This window comes from Cordyceps fumosorosea (assembly GCF_001636725.1).
Source record: "Cordyceps fumosorosea ARSEF 2679 chromosome Unknown scaffold_12, whole genome shotgun sequence".
Taxonomy (NCBI): domain Eukaryota; kingdom Fungi; phylum Ascomycota; class Sordariomycetes; order Hypocreales; family Cordycipitaceae; genus Cordyceps; species Cordyceps fumosorosea.
Window position 1 is genome coordinate 110382 of NW_017387312.1, and position 17076 is coordinate 127457.

The following is a 17076-nucleotide window of genomic DNA, read 5'->3' on the forward strand; positions in this document are numbered from 1 at the left end:
CAAATACCTTTCCGAAAGCCGTTACTCCGATTTGGAGCTGGCCGTCCAGACACGCTTGATAGCCTCGGTAACGCCGACGTCGTTGGTCTCAAACTCGTACAGGGAGACGCCGACGGCGACGGTGGCGATGTTCAGGGCCCACATGAAGATCTTGTGGAGGCCGGCGTACGTGCGCTTGGGGATGTAGTCGATGATGACGGACTGGAAGCCGATGTGGGAGTGCAGCAGCAGGGCCGAGCACAGGACGGCGTCGAGAGTCGGGTTGAGGGAGCCGGCGGCGAAGGGCGCGATGGAGAGGGGGACGAGCGAGGCGGCGAGGAGGCGCTCGAAAGCCCAGTGGTAGGAGCCGTGGGCGGCGTTGGCGTGGGGTACAGGCGCAGGGTCGTTGACTGGGAAGAGGGTCATGTTAGCGAGGATAGGTGACGCTCCGCGAGCGCAATTGAGCGGCGCGGCTTCTCTTTCCACGTGGGCAAGCACTTCGTACCTGTTCCTTGGATGACCTCTGTAACGATATATAGGTTAGAAATTGACCGCAAAAAACGTGGCAATGGGTCGGGAGTGACTGCTTACGGGGAGGCGGAGGGAGGAAAGCAGCTCGCTTGCTGGTGGTGTGCAGAGCGGCGGCGCGGAGGACGGTGTTGCGCATGGCAGGCTGAGCAAAGGCGCTGCGGCTCATGGCCGCCTGGCGCAAGATGGAAGGACGCATGAGGGAAGCCATTGTGACGGAGGTTGTGTGGTTTGTTGCTTGAAATGCCGCGATGACCTCAACCCGAGTCTTGCCGAAGAAAGGTACGGGGTGGTGACGGGGGAGCAGGCTGGCGAAACTCGTCTTAGTGTGATGCTCGAATTGACGATCGGGAGGGCAGGTCGTGTCAATTGAAATGCGCGTTCCGGACACGATGCGGGCTGTCTCGTCGGGTGGGCAAAAAGGTCGAGTGTGGTTTGGATGGATGGTTCCTGGTGGTGCTGGGCTTTCTAGCCTGGTATTGCCGAGGATCTCTAATTAGGAGCTCTGCGATTGGCTGGACTGCTCCCGAGCGTTGGAGCGTTGAGTGAATCGGCGACTGAAGAATGTTTCTCCGGTGTTGCTGCCAGAATCGGCCTCTCGCAGCATGTGAATTGCTGTGCTGGGAGAACGTGCCCCACCGTCTGGACATTTTTTTGGTTCTTGGACAGGAGCTCAACAGATCGCGTCCTCATTGCGCCGCGGGGTTGCTTTCCACCTGTTGTTGATTTCATCGACGATCGTGACTCTTGGATTAAGGAAGAAAAGAGATCTCTTTTCATTGGGCTCGCTTCCTTCCACACCGGCACAATGGCCGCCCGATTCTCGGCTGCTGCGCTGGCCCCCTTAAGACCGACCTCGAGCTCGATTTGCGCCGCCCGCCACCTTAGCTGGGCCCTATCTCGGAATCAGCAAACCCGAGGCGTTGCGCAGACTCATCTGAGAAAGGTCGCTGAGGGCGAAGAGCGTTGGAAGGCTAGGGCAGAAAAGATTCAAAATGGAGAGCTGCGGCACGTGTGGGACATCTTGGACGAGCGAGGATACATCAAGGATGTAGCAGGGTAGGCGCTCACCTCGTGCAGCATTTCCTTCACTGTGAATTCGGAGACTGAATGGTCGGCTAACCGTGACGGACAGAAACACGGACAGAATCAAAGAAATCATGCGAATCAAGCGCATTGGCGCATACGTCGGAATCGACCCCACGGCGGACTCACTACACGTAGGCCACATGCTGCCACTGATGCCTCTCTTCTGGCTGTGGTTTCATGGGTACCCCGCTGTCACGCTCATCGGTGGCTCGACGGCAAGAATTGGCGATCCCACTGGCCGGTTACAAAGTCGCGATCACATTTCCAACTCCGACATTTCTAAGAACATCACCAAAATCCACTACCAATTGACAAAACTGTGGCACAACGTCGTGCAGATGCGCATAAAGTACGGATACGAAGACGATTGGGCGGCCAAAAGAAGTTTGCTTAACAACAACATGTGGCTGCAGGGCCTAACACTATACGATTTTATAAAGAGACTTGCCAGGGACACCCGAATCGGCCCCATGCTGAGTCGAGATACGGCCAAGCGCAAGCTAACAGAGGGCGACGGCATGTCGCTGGGCGAATTCATCTACCCTTTGCTGCAGGGTTGGGACTTTTGGCACATGTACAACAAGATTGGCGTGCAAATGCAGATCGGAGGCTCTGATCAGTACGGCAACATCGTTGCGGGAATCGAGTCGCTCAAGACCATTCGGTCTTCAGAGGAAGCCCCGTACGCGCGCATGGAGACTGGATGGCAACATGACCCCATCGGCTTCACGGTGCCGCTGTTGACAGACTCCACTGGCGTCAAGTTTGGCAAGAGTGCGGGCAATGCGGTCTGGTTGGACGAGTTCAAGACGTCTGCTTTCGAGCTGTACGGATACTTTATGCGCAGAACCGATGACGAAGTAGAAAAGATGCTGAAACTATTTACCTTCCTGCCCATGCCCAAGATCCAGTCCATCATGGAGGAGCACAGCGCGGACCCCTCGAAGCGCATCGCGCAGCACAATCTCGCCTTCGAATTCGTGTCCTTGATCCACGGATCACAAAAAGCCCTGGAAGAGGCCCAGCAGCACTCCTTCCGCTTTGGCGGCCAGCTGCCCAACATCGTCAAGGAGCCCGCCGAAAGCTCCGGCATCATCAACCCCAACACGGCGCCCCGCAGCGACATCAAACTGCCCCGCTCCGTCATGGCCCTGTCGCCGGCCCGGCTCCTGTTCGCGACCGGCCTGGCCCCCAGCGCCGCCGAGGGCCAGCGACTCGTCAAGATGCAGGGCGCGTACGTCGCCGCGCAGCCCGGCCAGAAGCGCGGCCTCGTCCCCGGCAACCTCGACTGGACGCCCATGAAGATGTGGTTCCCCGAGGAGACGGCCAAGTTCCTGATGGACGACCGCCTGCTCATCCTGCGCAAGGGCAAGCACAACGTGCGCATCGTGGAGCTCGTCGAGGACGAGGAGTGGAAGGCCAGCGGGCAGGTGTACCCCGGCGAGCCATACACGGGCGAGGTGCGCCGCCGCAAGCAGGAGATGATGGCGCAGGCGGCGGAGCGCGGCGAGACGTTGACGATGACGCAGGTCAACAAGCGCCTCAAGAAGATGGGTCGTAAGCTGGCCAACAACCCGGACATTGAGCTGCCGAGCAAGGCTGAGGTCCGGGAGCGCGCCAAGCTGACGCGCATGCACAAGGACGAGGAGAAGCGCAAGGGCGGCGCAGGCGAGCAAGAATGGTGAGGCGATGGAGAATATGAACTGTCTATTTCCTCCACATGTAAAATATGAAACAATCATCTTGTAAACTATAGAGTGTACACCACCAGCATCATAAAACGGCGGAAATCAAGCCATTATTCGGCTTCTCATCAAGCTCATTAAAGTAAGAAAGATACCATGAGTCCTAAATGATTATAGAAGTATGGTGAATGTCAGATGATCTTATATGTACCTGGCGGACATGTCATCTGTAGAATACGGCCAAGTCGCCCTTGGGGACTGGTAGCTGCTTCAACTTGTCAATGACTTCGTCGTTTGTCAGGTTGCACTCGGTGATGATCTGGTCAAAGTGGTGGCAGCCGTCCGTGTACTTTTGGATGGGATCTGCGGCGGGCCCGTCGACGGGCCGGGCCTGGCCGGTGGCGAGGGCGGCGATGTACTGCTTGGAGACGACGTACTTGTGGACGCGGTAGAGGCAGCCCTTGATGACGCCGAACTGGACGAGGCGGCGGACGTCGACGTAGCGGAGGACGTCGAAGCCGGCGTCCTGGTGGGCCATCAGCCACTCCTTGACGCTCTTTCCCGGGCCGAAAGACAGCATGAGCTTGACGAGCATGAAGTTGCCGACGCGCGCGGGCCCGTGCGAGACGTAGCCGGCGCACTCGTCGACGATGCCGTCGAGGTTCTCGACGAAGTCGTGGATGCCGGGCCGGGGCGCGTAGCAGGAGGAGAAGAAGAAGATGTCGAGGAGGAGCACGGTGTCGTAGTAGAGGAGGTGGCGGAGGGCCGTCTTGGCGAGCTCGAGGGAGACGGAGGCCTCGTGGGCGATGCGGCGGACGTCGGAGACGCCGTCAATCTTCTCGATGACGCGCTGCAGGGTCAGGTCCCAGGTCGGGTCGACAATGTCGGCGAACTTTGTCTTGGCGACGGGGACGTGCCAGCCCTTGACGGCGGGCGGGGTGAGGTGATGGGGGAAGAGCTTCATGTTGATGGTGTTGGCTTCGTCTGGTAGGTTGTAAGCGGGGGACTTGGTCAGGGGGGTGGAGATGTGCTGAGGCAAAACGTACCGACGGGAATCATGCACTCGCCGTAGTTGTTGAGATCCTCCTTGATAATCTCGAGGAGGCTTGCAATGGGACGGCGGGCGGTGATCGCATCGTCGCTACTTGCGGCGTGGGTGGTCGTTGTTGCTGCCGCTGCCGCCGCCGCAGCGGTAGCAGCAGAGGAAGTGGACGCGACAGGGCGCGCATCTTGACTGGCGCTCAGGTACTCGTTTTGCTTCTCCATCTCGGAAAAGGTGGCGGCGAGGCAGCGGACGACGCGCTCGTAGGCGGCGTGGTCGACGTCGGCCTCGACGAGGAGGCCAAAGTTGAACATGAACTCATTGCGCAGATACTTAGTGTGCGCAATGACAACGGGGTGGCAGAGGATGGTGTACTTGCCGTCGGGCGAGTTGATGGTGACGTAGCGGTTGCAAAAGGCCTGACGGGGGATGATGTACTCCTGGAGGACGTCAAAGTTGATGAGCGGCGGGCGCGTCGAGTTTTCGGCGGCGGTGATGCATCCCGGCGGCGATTGGGCGACGATCTTGGGGCCTGAGAGCGATCAATTTTGGATTACGTTGGATATCATGGGTTTGAGATGCAGGAGGTGCGGGAGGGGAGGGGATGGCATACCCTCTTCAGGGAAGAATCTCGCGTAGAAGATGCCCTGGATCATGACGCTGGCTGCATTGTCGTGGGCGCGGAAAGCCGGCTATGTAAGAAATTAAGAGCTCGGATTGGAAGGCTATAGAGGCTAGCATGAAGTATGAGCGTTAATGAAGTGAGGAATACGCCCTTTCTGATAAGAATGAGGAGGGCCAGCTCTGTCGTGATGAGGCTATCTTGGGAGGTTGAATGGGGTACCTAGGTACCTCTAGCTACAGTGGAGAGGACAGGCAGTGGAGTCACCGTGAAGTAGTGTCTATTTGACAATCGCGTTGGGCTTCTCTCTCCTTTCTCCGAGGTACATACATAGGTCGGAAGTACTACTAACCAAAGCAGAACTGCAGACACGCTAAAGTGAAACAGACTTGAGATGCATCTACATAAAATCCGAACGGAGATGGGGCTGCCGTGGGGGCAGGCAACAACCGCGGCTGAGGGACTGGCGGAGTGATGGGGTATCAATAGTGACAAGTTGGGGATGACAGTTGATGAGGGGAGTGCGGACAATTCTTGGCGTTATCCGGAGCACTGGAATCAACCTTGTGCATGACTACTATGTACATAAGTACCTACTAAGGCAAGTTGGTTGCAGTGGTATGAGAAGGCTGTGGATGCCCATGGAAGTTGTGGCGATGGCTGTAGCGGGCCACTCACTGTGGGAGGCAGCTACATACATACATACATACATACCTTATGTATGTACAAAGAACCAGGCATAGCTGCACCGGACGGCCTTGCGTGGTTTGGCGTGGAGTGTGTGCTGCTTGAATACTGAATGAAGGACACGCTGCTTAATAAAGCGGCTTAATTGCATTTGAAGCTGTACCTATGAAGATGAAGTCTGTTTGTACTGATCTACCTAATAAGCACCTGGTAACTTAACCGGCCGGAATCGGAGCAAGCGGCTTGTTGCAGCAGCCTTGCACTAAAGGTATGTATGTATGTACATACATAGTTAAAAGGTAAAAGGTGTCTACCTCCAATGTCGACACAGTCAGTGGCTGCCCACGTCCGCTCATTGACAGTATCCGTGACCAGTGCAGAGGTCCCAATCAATTCTTTGCAACTCTTCATCAACCATCATTTTCGATCTTCTTGCCCACCTACAAGCTTCAACCGCCTGCATTCAACGTATATTCTCTCCCTTCTTCCCTTGTAAACGGCATTTACTACTCATTATTTGCCGCGCCCGCATCGCATCATTGCCTTCATCTCTCCCCGCCAAACCCCTGCTGCTACAGTACCTACTGTGCGCCCTAAAATTATTGCAGTGAGACAGCGAACAGCCCAGCCCAGCGGGACTTGACGCTTTGCCTTTGCCCCGCCCGCTTGCCGCTCGCCATCCATCCGTCCATCCTGGTCAGCTTCTCGCCTCTCTCTCTCGCTTTCTCTTCTATCCTCCTCACCCCGCCTGGCCTAGTCTTGCCTCGCTTTCCCTTCGCCTTGTCCTGCCAGCCAACAAGTCGACCACAAAAAAAAAAAATTGTCCTCTCTTGCCTAACCATTCGTTCCCTTCTTCCCCCCTCTCCCCCTCTCCCCCTCATCCCCTCTTCCTTCACCCCCTCTTCCTTCATCCCCTCAACGGCTCCTGTTGTCGCACCGCGCCATGGCCGACAACGCCGAAGCTGGCAGTGATGCCCAAATCACCTTCAAGGTCAAGCCCTTGTCCGAAAAAGTCTACACCATCGAAATGCCCGAGAGCACCTCCGTCCTCGAACTCAAGACGAAGCTCGCTGGTGCCGACTTCGAAAACGTCCCTGTTGAACGCCAACGACTCATCTACGCTGGCCGTGTCATGAAGAATGAAGAGACTCTTGCCACATACAAGATCAAGCCAAACAACACCATCCACATGGTCAAGAGCGCCGCCAGCAACCAGACCCAACCGGCTAGTTCCAATGGTTCTGCTGCACCCCAGACTCTGCCGACAAATATGGCCTCGGGAACCGCCAACAACCCTCTTGCCAACCTTACCAGTGCCCGCTATGCCGGCCATCAGCTGAACCTTCCTGGTTTGGATAGCTTCGGCCCCGACGGCGGCGTAAGTTGCTCACCACCGCATCTTTGCCGCGCATCTCCTTACTAAAACCTGCCAATAGATGGGCCCTCCCATGGACGATGAGCGAATGGCCCGTTTGATGTCAGACCCTAACGTCCAGCAGTCGATGAACGAAGCTCTCAACAACCCCGACTTTGTCAACATGCTCATCGACTCAAACCCCATGCTCCGCAACATGCCTAATGCTCGTGAGCTCATCACGTCACCATTCATGAGAGAGATGATGAGCAACCCTGCCATGCTAAGCGGTGCTATGCGCATGCAGCGTGGTATGCGCGGGGGCGAATCGGCTTTCCCTGCCCCCGGCGCGACTGACACAACACCCGAGAATACAACACCCCAGAATCCAGCCGATGCGCCCCGCGACGGTGCCCAGCCGGAGAGACCATGGATGCCCACCTTGTTCGCCCCTGGAGTTCATATCCCACCGTTTTTGACTGAAATGGAGCAAGGCCTTATGAACATGGGGATGGACCCCAATGCGAGTTCTGCCGCCATCCTTGAAATGATCGCACAAGGCGCGAACCAAGGCGGTGCTGGAACAACGGGTGCTGGAACCACGGGTGCTGGAGCAACGGGTACTGGAACAACGGGTGCTGGAACAACGGGTGCTGGAACAACGGGTGCTGGTGCGCCCCCAGGCACAGGCCCGGGCGCAGGTGCCAACGCGCGGAACCCTTTTGCTGCCTTGTTCCCCGGCGCTGCAGGCGGAGCCGTGCCGGGTGGTTCGCCCTTTCAAATGACTCCCGAGCAATTACAGGCCGTGACGCGGATGCTGCAAGGCAATGCCGCTGGAGCACCGGCTGCACCGGCTGACACTCGCCCTCCAGAAGAACGATATGAGGAGCAGCTTCGACAGCTCAACGACATGGGCTTTTTTGATTTTGATCGCAACGTGGCCGCGCTACGAAGAAGCGGAGGCAGTGTGCATGGTGCTATAGAATATCTGCTTTCCGGTTGAACGCGAATTAATGCAGGCAGGCCGGGAAAGGTGCGTGTGAAGGGCAGCATTGGTTTTCTTATACATATACCAGAAGATGGAATAGCACACATGGGTGCAGCAAGGATGATGAATGGAGACCCTTACGGTAGAGATGGAAAAGGCCGTGTATTGTTCTCTACCTAGGTACAAACCAGCATGTATACCACCACTTGATCAGCTCGTCATGGTGCTAACCACCGAGGTTGGAAAGACAGCAACAACTATCGACAGTCATGATGACTGTCTGACTTGCGTATTTGTGACTGCTTGTGTATTGCCCGATTCAATACTACTAGAAACAGCTTCTTGTTAGACGAACGAGGGCGCGCAGCTTGTATCCAGGGGGGGCGGCGGTGGTATCGGAAGTGGTTTGGACGACGGGCTGGTGAAGGATACTTGGGATGGAGACAGCGGTGGCGGGTTGCTCTTGGCGCTCTTTTCGCCTCGGCTTCCTGCCATGGTGTATAAGCATGTATGACTGTGCGAATAGAAGGGAGGAGGAGGTGGGAGGAAAACCACAAAATGTTCAGAACATATATACATCTAGCCATGGATATGGCCCCGACGCGGGCATGACACTCGGCCGGGTGTGCGCCACCGTCGGCCGTAACATACAGCATGGTGGTGGGCAATCCTTGCATGCATTCTGAAGAGCCACGAGAAAAGATTCTAGACGGATCTTGCACTGGCTCTAGCATAAAATCTATTCTTTCTTCCACTTTCCCGGGTGCAAAATGGCAAACTATCCATTTCAGGGCAAATTCCCTGCCCGCAGTACTTTGCTAGATACTTATGCTTCCCCGGATTCAAAGTCCGTCTGGACCTCGGCACCCGCTCCGCGGAGCCCCCGCTAATAATATAGCAGCAACCCGGGGAAGATGGCACCAGCGATATAAACTCCGCTCCAATGCCTCATCGCTCATCCATCACTATCTCTCTTCATATTGTGCTCACGCAACTGCCAGTGTCAATTTTTTTTTTGCTTCATTTCAAACTCATCCTGTGAAGAATCTTTGCTTCCGCACCCGTCAACTGCTGTACTCTTTCCATTGGCGTTCTCCCTATAACACAGCCTCCTCGCCGTCAGCATTCACCGGACATTATGAGGGGCATCCAGATTAAGGAATACGTCAAGGTGCGTCTCGCCTGCCATTGACGAGCGCCAATGTCTCTCTCTCTTGCCCATCTTCTCGCTAACCGCATCTCGGGAAAATTGGCAGGGGCCCGATGATCTCAAGGTCGTCGACCTACCCGACCTCGCGCCTGAGGAGGCCGAATATGTGATCAAGGTGCACGCCGCCGCCGGCAACTTCTTCGACATTCTCCAGATCCAAGGCAAATACCAACACCAGCCTCGTGCGTCACCCCCCCCTTTTCTCATTCTTCCTGGCCTCTAACAATATTTCCTTTGCAGCCTTTCCTTGGACCGCCGGCGCCGAGTTCTCCGGGGTCGTCGTCTCCGTCCCGACCAACCCCGAGACGCCGCCGCTGTACCCCGTCGGCACCCGCGTCTTCGGCGCCTCGCAGGGCGCCTACGCCGAGTACGTGCACGCCCCCGAGCGCGCTCTCCTGCCCGTGCCCGAGGGCTGGTCCTTCGAGGACGCCGCGGGGCTCTTCGTCACCGCGCCCACCAGCTACAGCGCCCTCGTCCAGCGCGCCAACATCAAGCGTGGCGACTGGGTGCTGGTCCACGCCGCCGCCGGCGGAGTCGGCCTAGCCGCCGTTCAGAGTAAGGCCCTCCCGCCGCCCCTTGATATACCAGAGATAGAGAGGGCTAACACCTTAGCAAGTCGCCAAGGCGTTTGGCGCGACCGTCATCGCCACCGCGTCCACGCCGCGCAAGCTTGACGTGGCGAAGCGCTTCGGCGCCGACCACGTGCTCTCGTACAACGACCCGAGCTGGCCGGCGCAGGTCAAGGAGCTGACGCCCGAGTCGCGCGGCGTGGACATCGTGTACGACCCGGTCGGGCTGGTGGACAAGTCGACCAAGTGCGTCGCGTGGAACGGCCGCATCCTGATCATCGGTTTCGCGGGCGGCGCCATCGAAAAGGTGGCGATGAACAAGGTGCTGCTCAAGAACATCTCGCTGGTCGGCCTCGCCTGGGGCGCGCACGCGCTGCACCAGCCCGAGATGGTGCCGGTCGTCTGGCGTGGCGTGCTGGACCTGGTGCGCAAGGGGGAGCTCCGCGGCACGCAGTACACGGACGAGGCCTTTGTCGGGCTCGACCGCGTCAAGGACGGCCTCAAGGCGCTGGGCGGCCGCGACACCTGGGGCAAGGTCATCATCAAGATCGCCCCCGAGGACAAGAGCAGCAAGCTGTGATGATGGACGGACGGCAGGATTTTACTTGGTAAAGAGACTAAAAGGAATAGATCGAGGCAATACTTTTTGCATATATCAACCGGTCTATGTTGGTTCTAGTTTGTCCATCTAGCCGTGTTTCCATCGTTTTAATCACGACAAAGATCCCATGCAGTCGTTAGATTCGTGCTGTCCGTCTTACTGACCCAGACCCGCCATGGTCTGGAACTTGGCGGTGACGTCTCGGTCAACATTGGCCGCCCACTGCTCCTGGAATGCTGACTCGCCGCCTACACGGCCGACAACATCTTGCAGTCTCTCGCGAACAAATTGAGAAGCCTGGATGGTGTGGACAGGATCGCTGGCCACCATCTGCCGCTCTGTGATGCGCTTCGGGGTATCATACTCTGTTGCTTCTCCCAGCTCTCCCAAGTCTCCGATCAACGTGTCGTGGCCGTTGGGGACGCCTTCCTGCAGTTCTGCCAATACCCCTGCCCACATGTCGAAGTAATCTTGCAGTTTGGCCAGAGTCAGCTCCTGCATAGGAGACGGCAGCTCCAGTAATCGAGTAAGTCCTAGTAGAAAGAGCTTCTGACGCGGAAGATTATCCATGCTGCGGATGTACGAGAACCACTCGGCAGACAACCAGCTCCATACTTCATCTAAGGCACCGAAGGATGCCAGGAGTTGCACAAACAGACCCGGTTCAGCCAGTGCCAGGCGCGCAAGAATGGCAAAGTAGTCTCCCTGAGTTACAGTGTTCAGCTTGCTGACCCTCCTGTTCGGCCCTGTTGTTTGGTGGGCTTCCCAGGCATCCCGCAGATTTCCCATGATGACGCGCATGAAGCCAATGTCTACCATGTCTCGAATGACGACAGAGATACCGTCAGAACCTCCAAGTTGAGCGGCAGCGCGAATCAGATATTCAATGCACACGGTAGCGGAGCGGACTTGCCCTCTGCTTGTTGAGGTGAGGCAGTTGGAAAGTGCAGTCAGCGTAGCGGTGCGCATATCACCGTCAAGCATAGCTGCAGGGGCAATTAGAATATACGACTCCACCGCCGACATGGCTACGGAAGCCGTTTCTTGTTGATAAGACAGAAGAGGTAGAGCTGCATCGGCAAGGTCGAGGACTTGCTTGTTTAAAGGGGGTTTACTTTGTTCCAAAATTGCAGTCCAAAGCTCCAGAGATTCGTCAATAAGATGGACGTGTAGATCGGAGCCTTCTCTGGCTGCTTCGCTGAGGAGAGGCATCATAAAGTTGTGGTAACGCTGTGAATCGTTGCCCATACTTGTGACAAGGGCAGCGAAGATGGCAATGATATGTTGCTTTATCATGTACTCTTCCGCATCCGAGTTCTCCCACACCTCGGGGAGCCCGGTCATCAGCTGGTCACCAAATTGCGCCACCTGGTCTTCCATGCGCATAACTAGAATTCGAATAGATTCTAGAATAGCGAGCTTCGTTTCGTCAACTCTCACGTTGTGAACCAGGTAGACAAGTTGGCCCAGAACATCGGGAGTGTACGGCAGGAATGCGTCGACATTAAATTCCAGCTCATCCGCGATCCATCGGAGCTGGCGAGCAGCTGTGATTCGCACTACTATGTCGTTTGTCTCGTCTTCGGGATTCAAGAAATGGCGGAAAATTTGATACACCACCGGTCTGCTCTGGTCGGATAGTTGAATAGGTGCCCATTGGCTGATGAGGATGGCGATGCGACGTCTCAGAACCTTGAACAGACCACCTGATTGCTGTGCATCGCTGATAAGGGTTGAAGACAGGACAGCTTCGAAGTCAAAAGAGTTGACAATGTGTGCAGCGGAGAGCCCCATAGCGGTATAGACAGCTTCTTTGGTGGCGATATCTGCTTGCGGTGTTTGCGCACTCTGGAAATATTGCAGCAGAGGAGGAATGAGGAGCTGCTTGTAATTTGTAAGAAGATCCAGGAATAGCTTTTCAGCACACGGGCGGACCTCCCATTCATACGCGTTGCCTTCACTCTGTTCTTGTTGCTCCCACTCCTCGGGATCATCATCCCAGGCTTCAAGATCAGATTTGCGAAACAAGAATAGGTGGCTGATGATTGTGTTTACAATCCGGACAACGAGTTCATCCTGCAGCAATTCACTCTTAATGAGGTTGCGTGCACGGTCTTGCTCTTCCTTGACCTCTGGCGTGCGATATTTAAATGTCTGTAAAGGCTGGAAGGCAGCCCTGACGCAGGCGCGCAGCAGCAAAAGACCTTTAAGCGCAAGCCTCTCCAAAAGAGGGCCTTCTGCCTTTGCTTTGGCATCGTTTTGGCTCTGACGAATACCACCAGATGAGTCGAACACCTCTGCAAATTTCGCAATCAAGTCCCAGTACGCGCGGACCAGGGGCAGGGAGTTGGGCAAGAATGCGAAACTGGCAGCGTGTTGCTCGGCCATGTCGATGTGAAGTTTTGTGAATTGAAGAAGATGCTTGCCAACCATTTCGTTAGGAGTATTACTGTCGTTTACAAAATTGAGCAGCTGACCGAACTGATTTTGAGAGAGCATCCAGAATTGTTCGACGGTAGAATCACTATGCGGCCGGTCATATCCAACCACGACGAGGCGGCGGAGAGTCCGAAGTGCGGAAAGACTGTTTTGCATTGCAATCTTTGCTTCTGCTTCGGTACCCTGACCGGAAGAGAGATATGAAACCCAAATATTTGACTTCTCGGCGTAGATTTCGGACAAGACATAGACGATCTCGGGAGTGACGGACTGAAGGGCAGTTTGTGACTTCCGCAAGCGCGCAGTACCAAGCTCCTTGACGACGCGAAGAAGGATCTCTAGAGCGCCATGTAGCTGATGCTGGTTGCCGTTCTTGGATGAGCGTAGTAAGGATATTATACTGGCAAGGGCATCGGGCCACTCGTTTGGGTAGTCGATGCGAACAATTTTGGCAATGACCAGAGAGTTGTGCAGAGCCAGCTTGCGGTCCGGCTCATCGACTGTGCCTTGAAATAAACGAGACCGTATAGCAGCTTTCTCATCCGGTTTGATGCCATTTTTCGTCGCGGCGGAGTAAACTCTCCACAGTCGGTCAATGCCATTCTTCAGTTGGATGACGGCGAGGAAGCGAGCGTCGACGGGGAGAGATCGATCGAGGAAAGCAGTCTTGAATGCTGTTAGCGACTGAGATGCAATATACATGTAAGATTTTGAACACATACCTGAAGTCCTAAGTAGTAGCCTGGCTGCCCTTGACTCCCCCAAGACTCGAGCTGCTGCCCCGCGGACTGCCTTTGTGCATAGTCGGTCGAAGATGCACCCAGCAGAGCGTGGCAGAGGGTTTCGAAGTTGAGCGGGTTTGCCTCGCCGGGGACTTCAATAGAGAAGCTCATGGCGACAAGATGGCACCCAAATGACGTAGAAAACTCGTCAAAGTCACCGCAAACGCGGTTGAGGCGGTGGGACGATGCTGGTGAACCTGGAGGAAGTTTCCCTAGTGGGGGGGTCTTTCAGTTGGGCGCGCCGTGAAGACCAGAACGATGACCCCGCCTTATTTGCTGCGCTGTGATGATGTGACGACACAGACTGTCTGGTAGAGCAAGACGCAGTCAGCTCTGAAACGACTAGAATTTTATGAAATAATAAACAATCTAGAGCATAGCACCAGAACCACTAAATACTTCTTTTTTCACTGAGCCATTTCTTTTGGTCAAAATGAATTGCAATGTTCAAGGACCCCTGCCAGAATTCCTAGGCCAACGGCTACACCAATCTTGATCACAGTGGGTCGGCTGGCAACAGGTACCTGAAATACAGCACTTCAAAATTTCGGTTCGACTCAGCATCGCCAGCTTCAAACGAACCAATTGCTCAAACACAACCGCATGTTGCGCTCGCAGACTACTAGGCGACTCGCCTCGCTTGCTGCAGTCCGTCAATGGACCTGCCCGAAATGTCTGCCGCGACGGCTTTACTCGCAGAAGCCAGCGAAGCGTGAACCTCCTGACCACCGAAAGCTCGGCCACCAGCAGGAGCTATTCATCACGTCCGCCTTCAGTCCTGGGTCGCCAATATTCCTCCCCAATGGCGCGCGCATATTCAATCGACTTGTGGACTTTCTACGAAGGCAATATGTGCGATACGGATTCGAAGAAGTCATCACCCCGACCATATACAAAAAGTCGCTATGGGCCAAGTCCGGCCACCTCGAAAACTACGCCGAAGACATGTACACGGTGACCGGAAACAAGCGAGCGGCGGCGCTCGAGCATTCCGAGGGATGCTGTGGCGATAAATTGACCGAAACGACCGGGGCGCAGGAGGAGGACGACAGTGAATATGGCCTCAAGCCTATGAATTGTCCTGGACATTGTCTCATCTTTGCGTCGAAACTACATAGCTATCGAGACTTACCGGTACGATATGCGGACTTCAGCCCCCTCCATCGAAACGAAATATCAGGCGCACTGTCTGGACTCACGAGAGTCCGCCGCTTCCACCAGGATGACGGCCACATTTTCTGCCGCCCCAGCCAAGTCGAGGAGGAGATTAAAAAGACGCTCGATTTCGTGAAGGTAGTCTATACAACTCTAAAATTTGGCGTCAGCTATCGGTTAGCACTGTCTACGCGACCAAAAGACCACTTTATAGGCACAGAAGACGAATGGAACAGAGCAGAGGATCGTCTTCGTCGCGCCTTAGATGCATCAGGCATGCCGTGGAGCCTAAACGAAGGAGACGGTGCCTTTTATGGCCCAAAGATCGACATTGTGCTCAAGGATTCCGACGGAAAAGAGCACCAGACCGCGACGGTCCAGCTTGACTTTCAGCTACCAAAACGCTTCGAGCTGGAATACCAAGCACCTGCCCCCGAGTACGAGGCTCGTGGCGAAACCACAGAGGATCCTGCTCTGCTGGCAGAGTATGGCCCGGTACGGCCGGTCATGATTCACCGCGCTGTGCTTGGTTCTGTGGAGCGTCTTATGGCGCTTCTCATTGAAAACTACGACGGCAAGTGGCCGTTCTGGCTGAATCCGAGACAAGCCATCATTCTCACAGTCAACACAACCAGCCCGGTAGTGGATTGGGCTGGAAAGGTGCGTGACATATTGCTGGGCAATCTTCCGGCATCCTACACTGGGAACGAACCCCCGGTGACGGACACTGGCATTGCCTTGTCTGGCCAAACAGGTCTGGCAGTGGATCTGGATACCACGGCCAGGTCCCTAGGTGCCAAGATTAGAGAGGCGCGGAACAATGGATACAGCCAGATCCTTGTCGTGGGCGATGAAGATGTGCAAAATAGACAAGTCAGCCTGGGCAAGGAGCGCATGTCGCCGGGTAACATGAGAGATAGGATGATGCAGATGGTGGACAGGTTTGAATAGATGTAAATCGCATGTAAAACGGATGTAAAAACAGTCTACTTGTACAATAATACCGTGTAAGCCTGCATGCGTGGCAGCGGCAACAGTCCACAGAACTGCCTTCTCGGTGTTTTTATGTGTGCTCAGCATTCATGAAGAGTACTTCTGTGCCGGTTTTCGTGTACAGCGGCGAACTCGCCGCGGCGCTAAGATGGTCTTTGGCGACGATAGAGATGCACTGTTGCACTGCCCCCCCGGGGGGGGGGGACGGGCGGCGGGCTCGCGTGCGCGACTGCATGCAGGGAAAATAGTATCCTCGTTTGCGTTTCCTAGTCATTGGCAGAGTGCGTATCTTCATCTATCGGCGCGACCGCGGTTGTGTGGATGAGCAAAGGCTGGTCTGCGACAATCGAGGTCAATTTGTGTATATGCAGTGGGTGGGCATTGGTCGCAATGGCGCAACTTACGACTTGAGTTCGGAGTCCACGGCCCCGCCGGTCTGCTCAACGCGCGCAATCATAGACTGGCGCTCGTCGAGCTGCTGGCGCATGTACTCGACCGTCTTCTTGAGGACGAGGCCCTCGGATCGGCCCTGGCCCTCGAGGCCAGGCACCAGTTCGGTCAATCGGTCGAAGCCCTCGCGAATCGCCTGTCTGCGCTTCTGCTCTGTCCAGAAGGTCAGTCGCCAAGTCACCAGTTGTTGGCAAAGGCCGCACCCTGTGCGACGACGTTCCGGGGCGAACGCGGGCATGTGGACAAACTAACCAGAGGCAATGTGGTTCTGCTTCTTCTCCTCCTCGGTAAGTCGGGGCTTGTCGTCGCCATTGGCGTTGGCGGCATCTCCGGCGGCATTGTTGGGCGAAGAGGACATGATCAACGAGGAGGAATGATAACACGACTTGGAATCCTAGGCTGGACTTTTGCGCGAGAAGGATGGGTTTGGAAAGAAGGCGGCTCGCCGGGACGGGCTGGGAGGTTAAATCGGCTGCCCGCTGCCCGTTCTCTTTGGTGTCTCTTCTGGTGGGGGATCACATGCGCAGCGCCAGCGCACTTGTGCAAGGAGGCGTTCGCACCACCTTGGCCCTCACGGTTGGCGCTGGAGGCTTGCAGCGGCCGCAAGGGGGAGCCGGCGACATTCCACTTCTTTTGATTTGCCCAGCAGCATTTTCTGGCAAGGAGGGGTCTTGCCCCAGATCCCTTCCGAGTGGCATGACGCAGTGGGCGGCCGCGCTGCTTTTGCCGTAAGCCACTCGCAGTTAGGCTAAGACAAGCCGAGGGACAAGATTATTCTCAGTTGCCGTGGACGACTTCGAAATAGGCTAATCATGCATGCAATGCATCTATGAGACAAGGCTAGGGTGAAATTCAAGGCACACCAAATGATTTCGTACTGGTACTACGTGGCCATCCTGCCCG

The 17076-nt window shown here is 55.8% G+C and overlaps 8 protein-coding genes across 8 annotated transcripts; 4 read left to right on the forward strand and 4 right to left on the reverse strand.

Moving 5' to 3' along the window:
• Positions 1-21: 21 nt before the first annotated feature.
• On the reverse strand, positions 22-718 carry ISF_05119 (succinate dehydrogenase cytochrome b small subunit; the record flags this gene model as incomplete). Its single annotated transcript, XM_018848724.1, has 3 exons — positions 22-389; positions 485-502; positions 571-718. The coding sequence occupies 3 exons, from the start codon at positions 716-718 to the stop codon at positions 22-24; spliced, it is 534 nt and encodes a 177-aa protein (XP_018703860.1).
• Positions 719-1315: 597 nt separating this feature from the next.
• Positions 1316-3281, forward strand: ISF_05120 (tyrosyl-tRNA synthetase; the record flags this gene model as incomplete). The annotated part of the gene is made up of 2 exons (XM_018848725.1): positions 1316-1566; positions 1643-3281. 2 exons carry the CDS (start codon positions 1316-1318, stop codon positions 3279-3281), a joined length of 1890 nt encoding a protein of 629 aa, XP_018703861.1.
• Positions 3282-3504: 223 nt separating this feature from the next.
• On the reverse strand, positions 3505-4979 carry ISF_05121 (Nitrogen permease regulator 2; the record flags this gene model as incomplete). The annotated part of the gene is made up of 3 exons (XM_018848726.1): positions 3505-4265; positions 4328-4855; positions 4937-4979. 3 exons carry the CDS (start codon positions 4977-4979, stop codon positions 3505-3507), a joined length of 1332 nt encoding a protein of 443 aa, XP_018703862.1.
• A 1596-nt stretch (positions 4980-6575) lies between these two features.
• Positions 6576-7989, forward strand: ISF_05122 (deubiquitination-protection protein dph1; the record flags this gene model as incomplete). The annotated part of the gene is made up of 2 exons (XM_018848727.1): positions 6576-7010; positions 7069-7989. 2 exons carry the CDS (start codon positions 6576-6578, stop codon positions 7987-7989), a joined length of 1356 nt encoding a protein of 451 aa, XP_018703863.1.
• A 1123-nt stretch (positions 7990-9112) lies between these two features.
• ISF_05123 (Alcohol dehydrogenase superfamily, zinc-containing) lies at positions 9113-10333 on the forward strand (the record flags this gene model as incomplete). Its single annotated transcript, XM_018848728.1, has 4 exons — positions 9113-9145; positions 9231-9366; positions 9425-9739; positions 9801-10333. The coding sequence occupies 4 exons, from the start codon at positions 9113-9115 to the stop codon at positions 10331-10333; spliced, it is 1017 nt and encodes a 338-aa protein (XP_018703864.1).
• Positions 10334-10510: 177 nt separating this feature from the next.
• On the reverse strand, positions 10511-13686 carry ISF_05124 (Armadillo-type fold protein; the record flags this gene model as incomplete). Its single annotated transcript, XM_018848729.1, has 2 exons — positions 10511-13459; positions 13516-13686. The coding sequence occupies 2 exons, from the start codon at positions 13684-13686 to the stop codon at positions 10511-10513; spliced, it is 3120 nt and encodes a 1039-aa protein (XP_018703865.1).
• Positions 13687-14178: 492 nt separating this feature from the next.
• On the forward strand, positions 14179-15681 carry ISF_05125 (threonyl-tRNA synthetase; the record flags this gene model as incomplete). Its single annotated transcript, XM_018848730.1, has 1 exon — positions 14179-15681. The coding sequence occupies one exon, from the start codon at positions 14179-14181 to the stop codon at positions 15679-15681; it is 1503 nt and encodes a 500-aa protein (XP_018703866.1).
• A 442-nt stretch (positions 15682-16123) lies between these two features.
• ISF_05126 (Helix-loop-helix DNA-binding protein) lies at positions 16124-16531 on the reverse strand (the record flags this gene model as incomplete). Its single annotated transcript, XM_018848731.1, has 2 exons — positions 16124-16326; positions 16426-16531. 2 exons carry the CDS (start codon positions 16529-16531, stop codon positions 16124-16126), a joined length of 309 nt encoding a protein of 102 aa, XP_018703867.1.
• Positions 16532-17076: the final 545 nt, after the last annotated feature.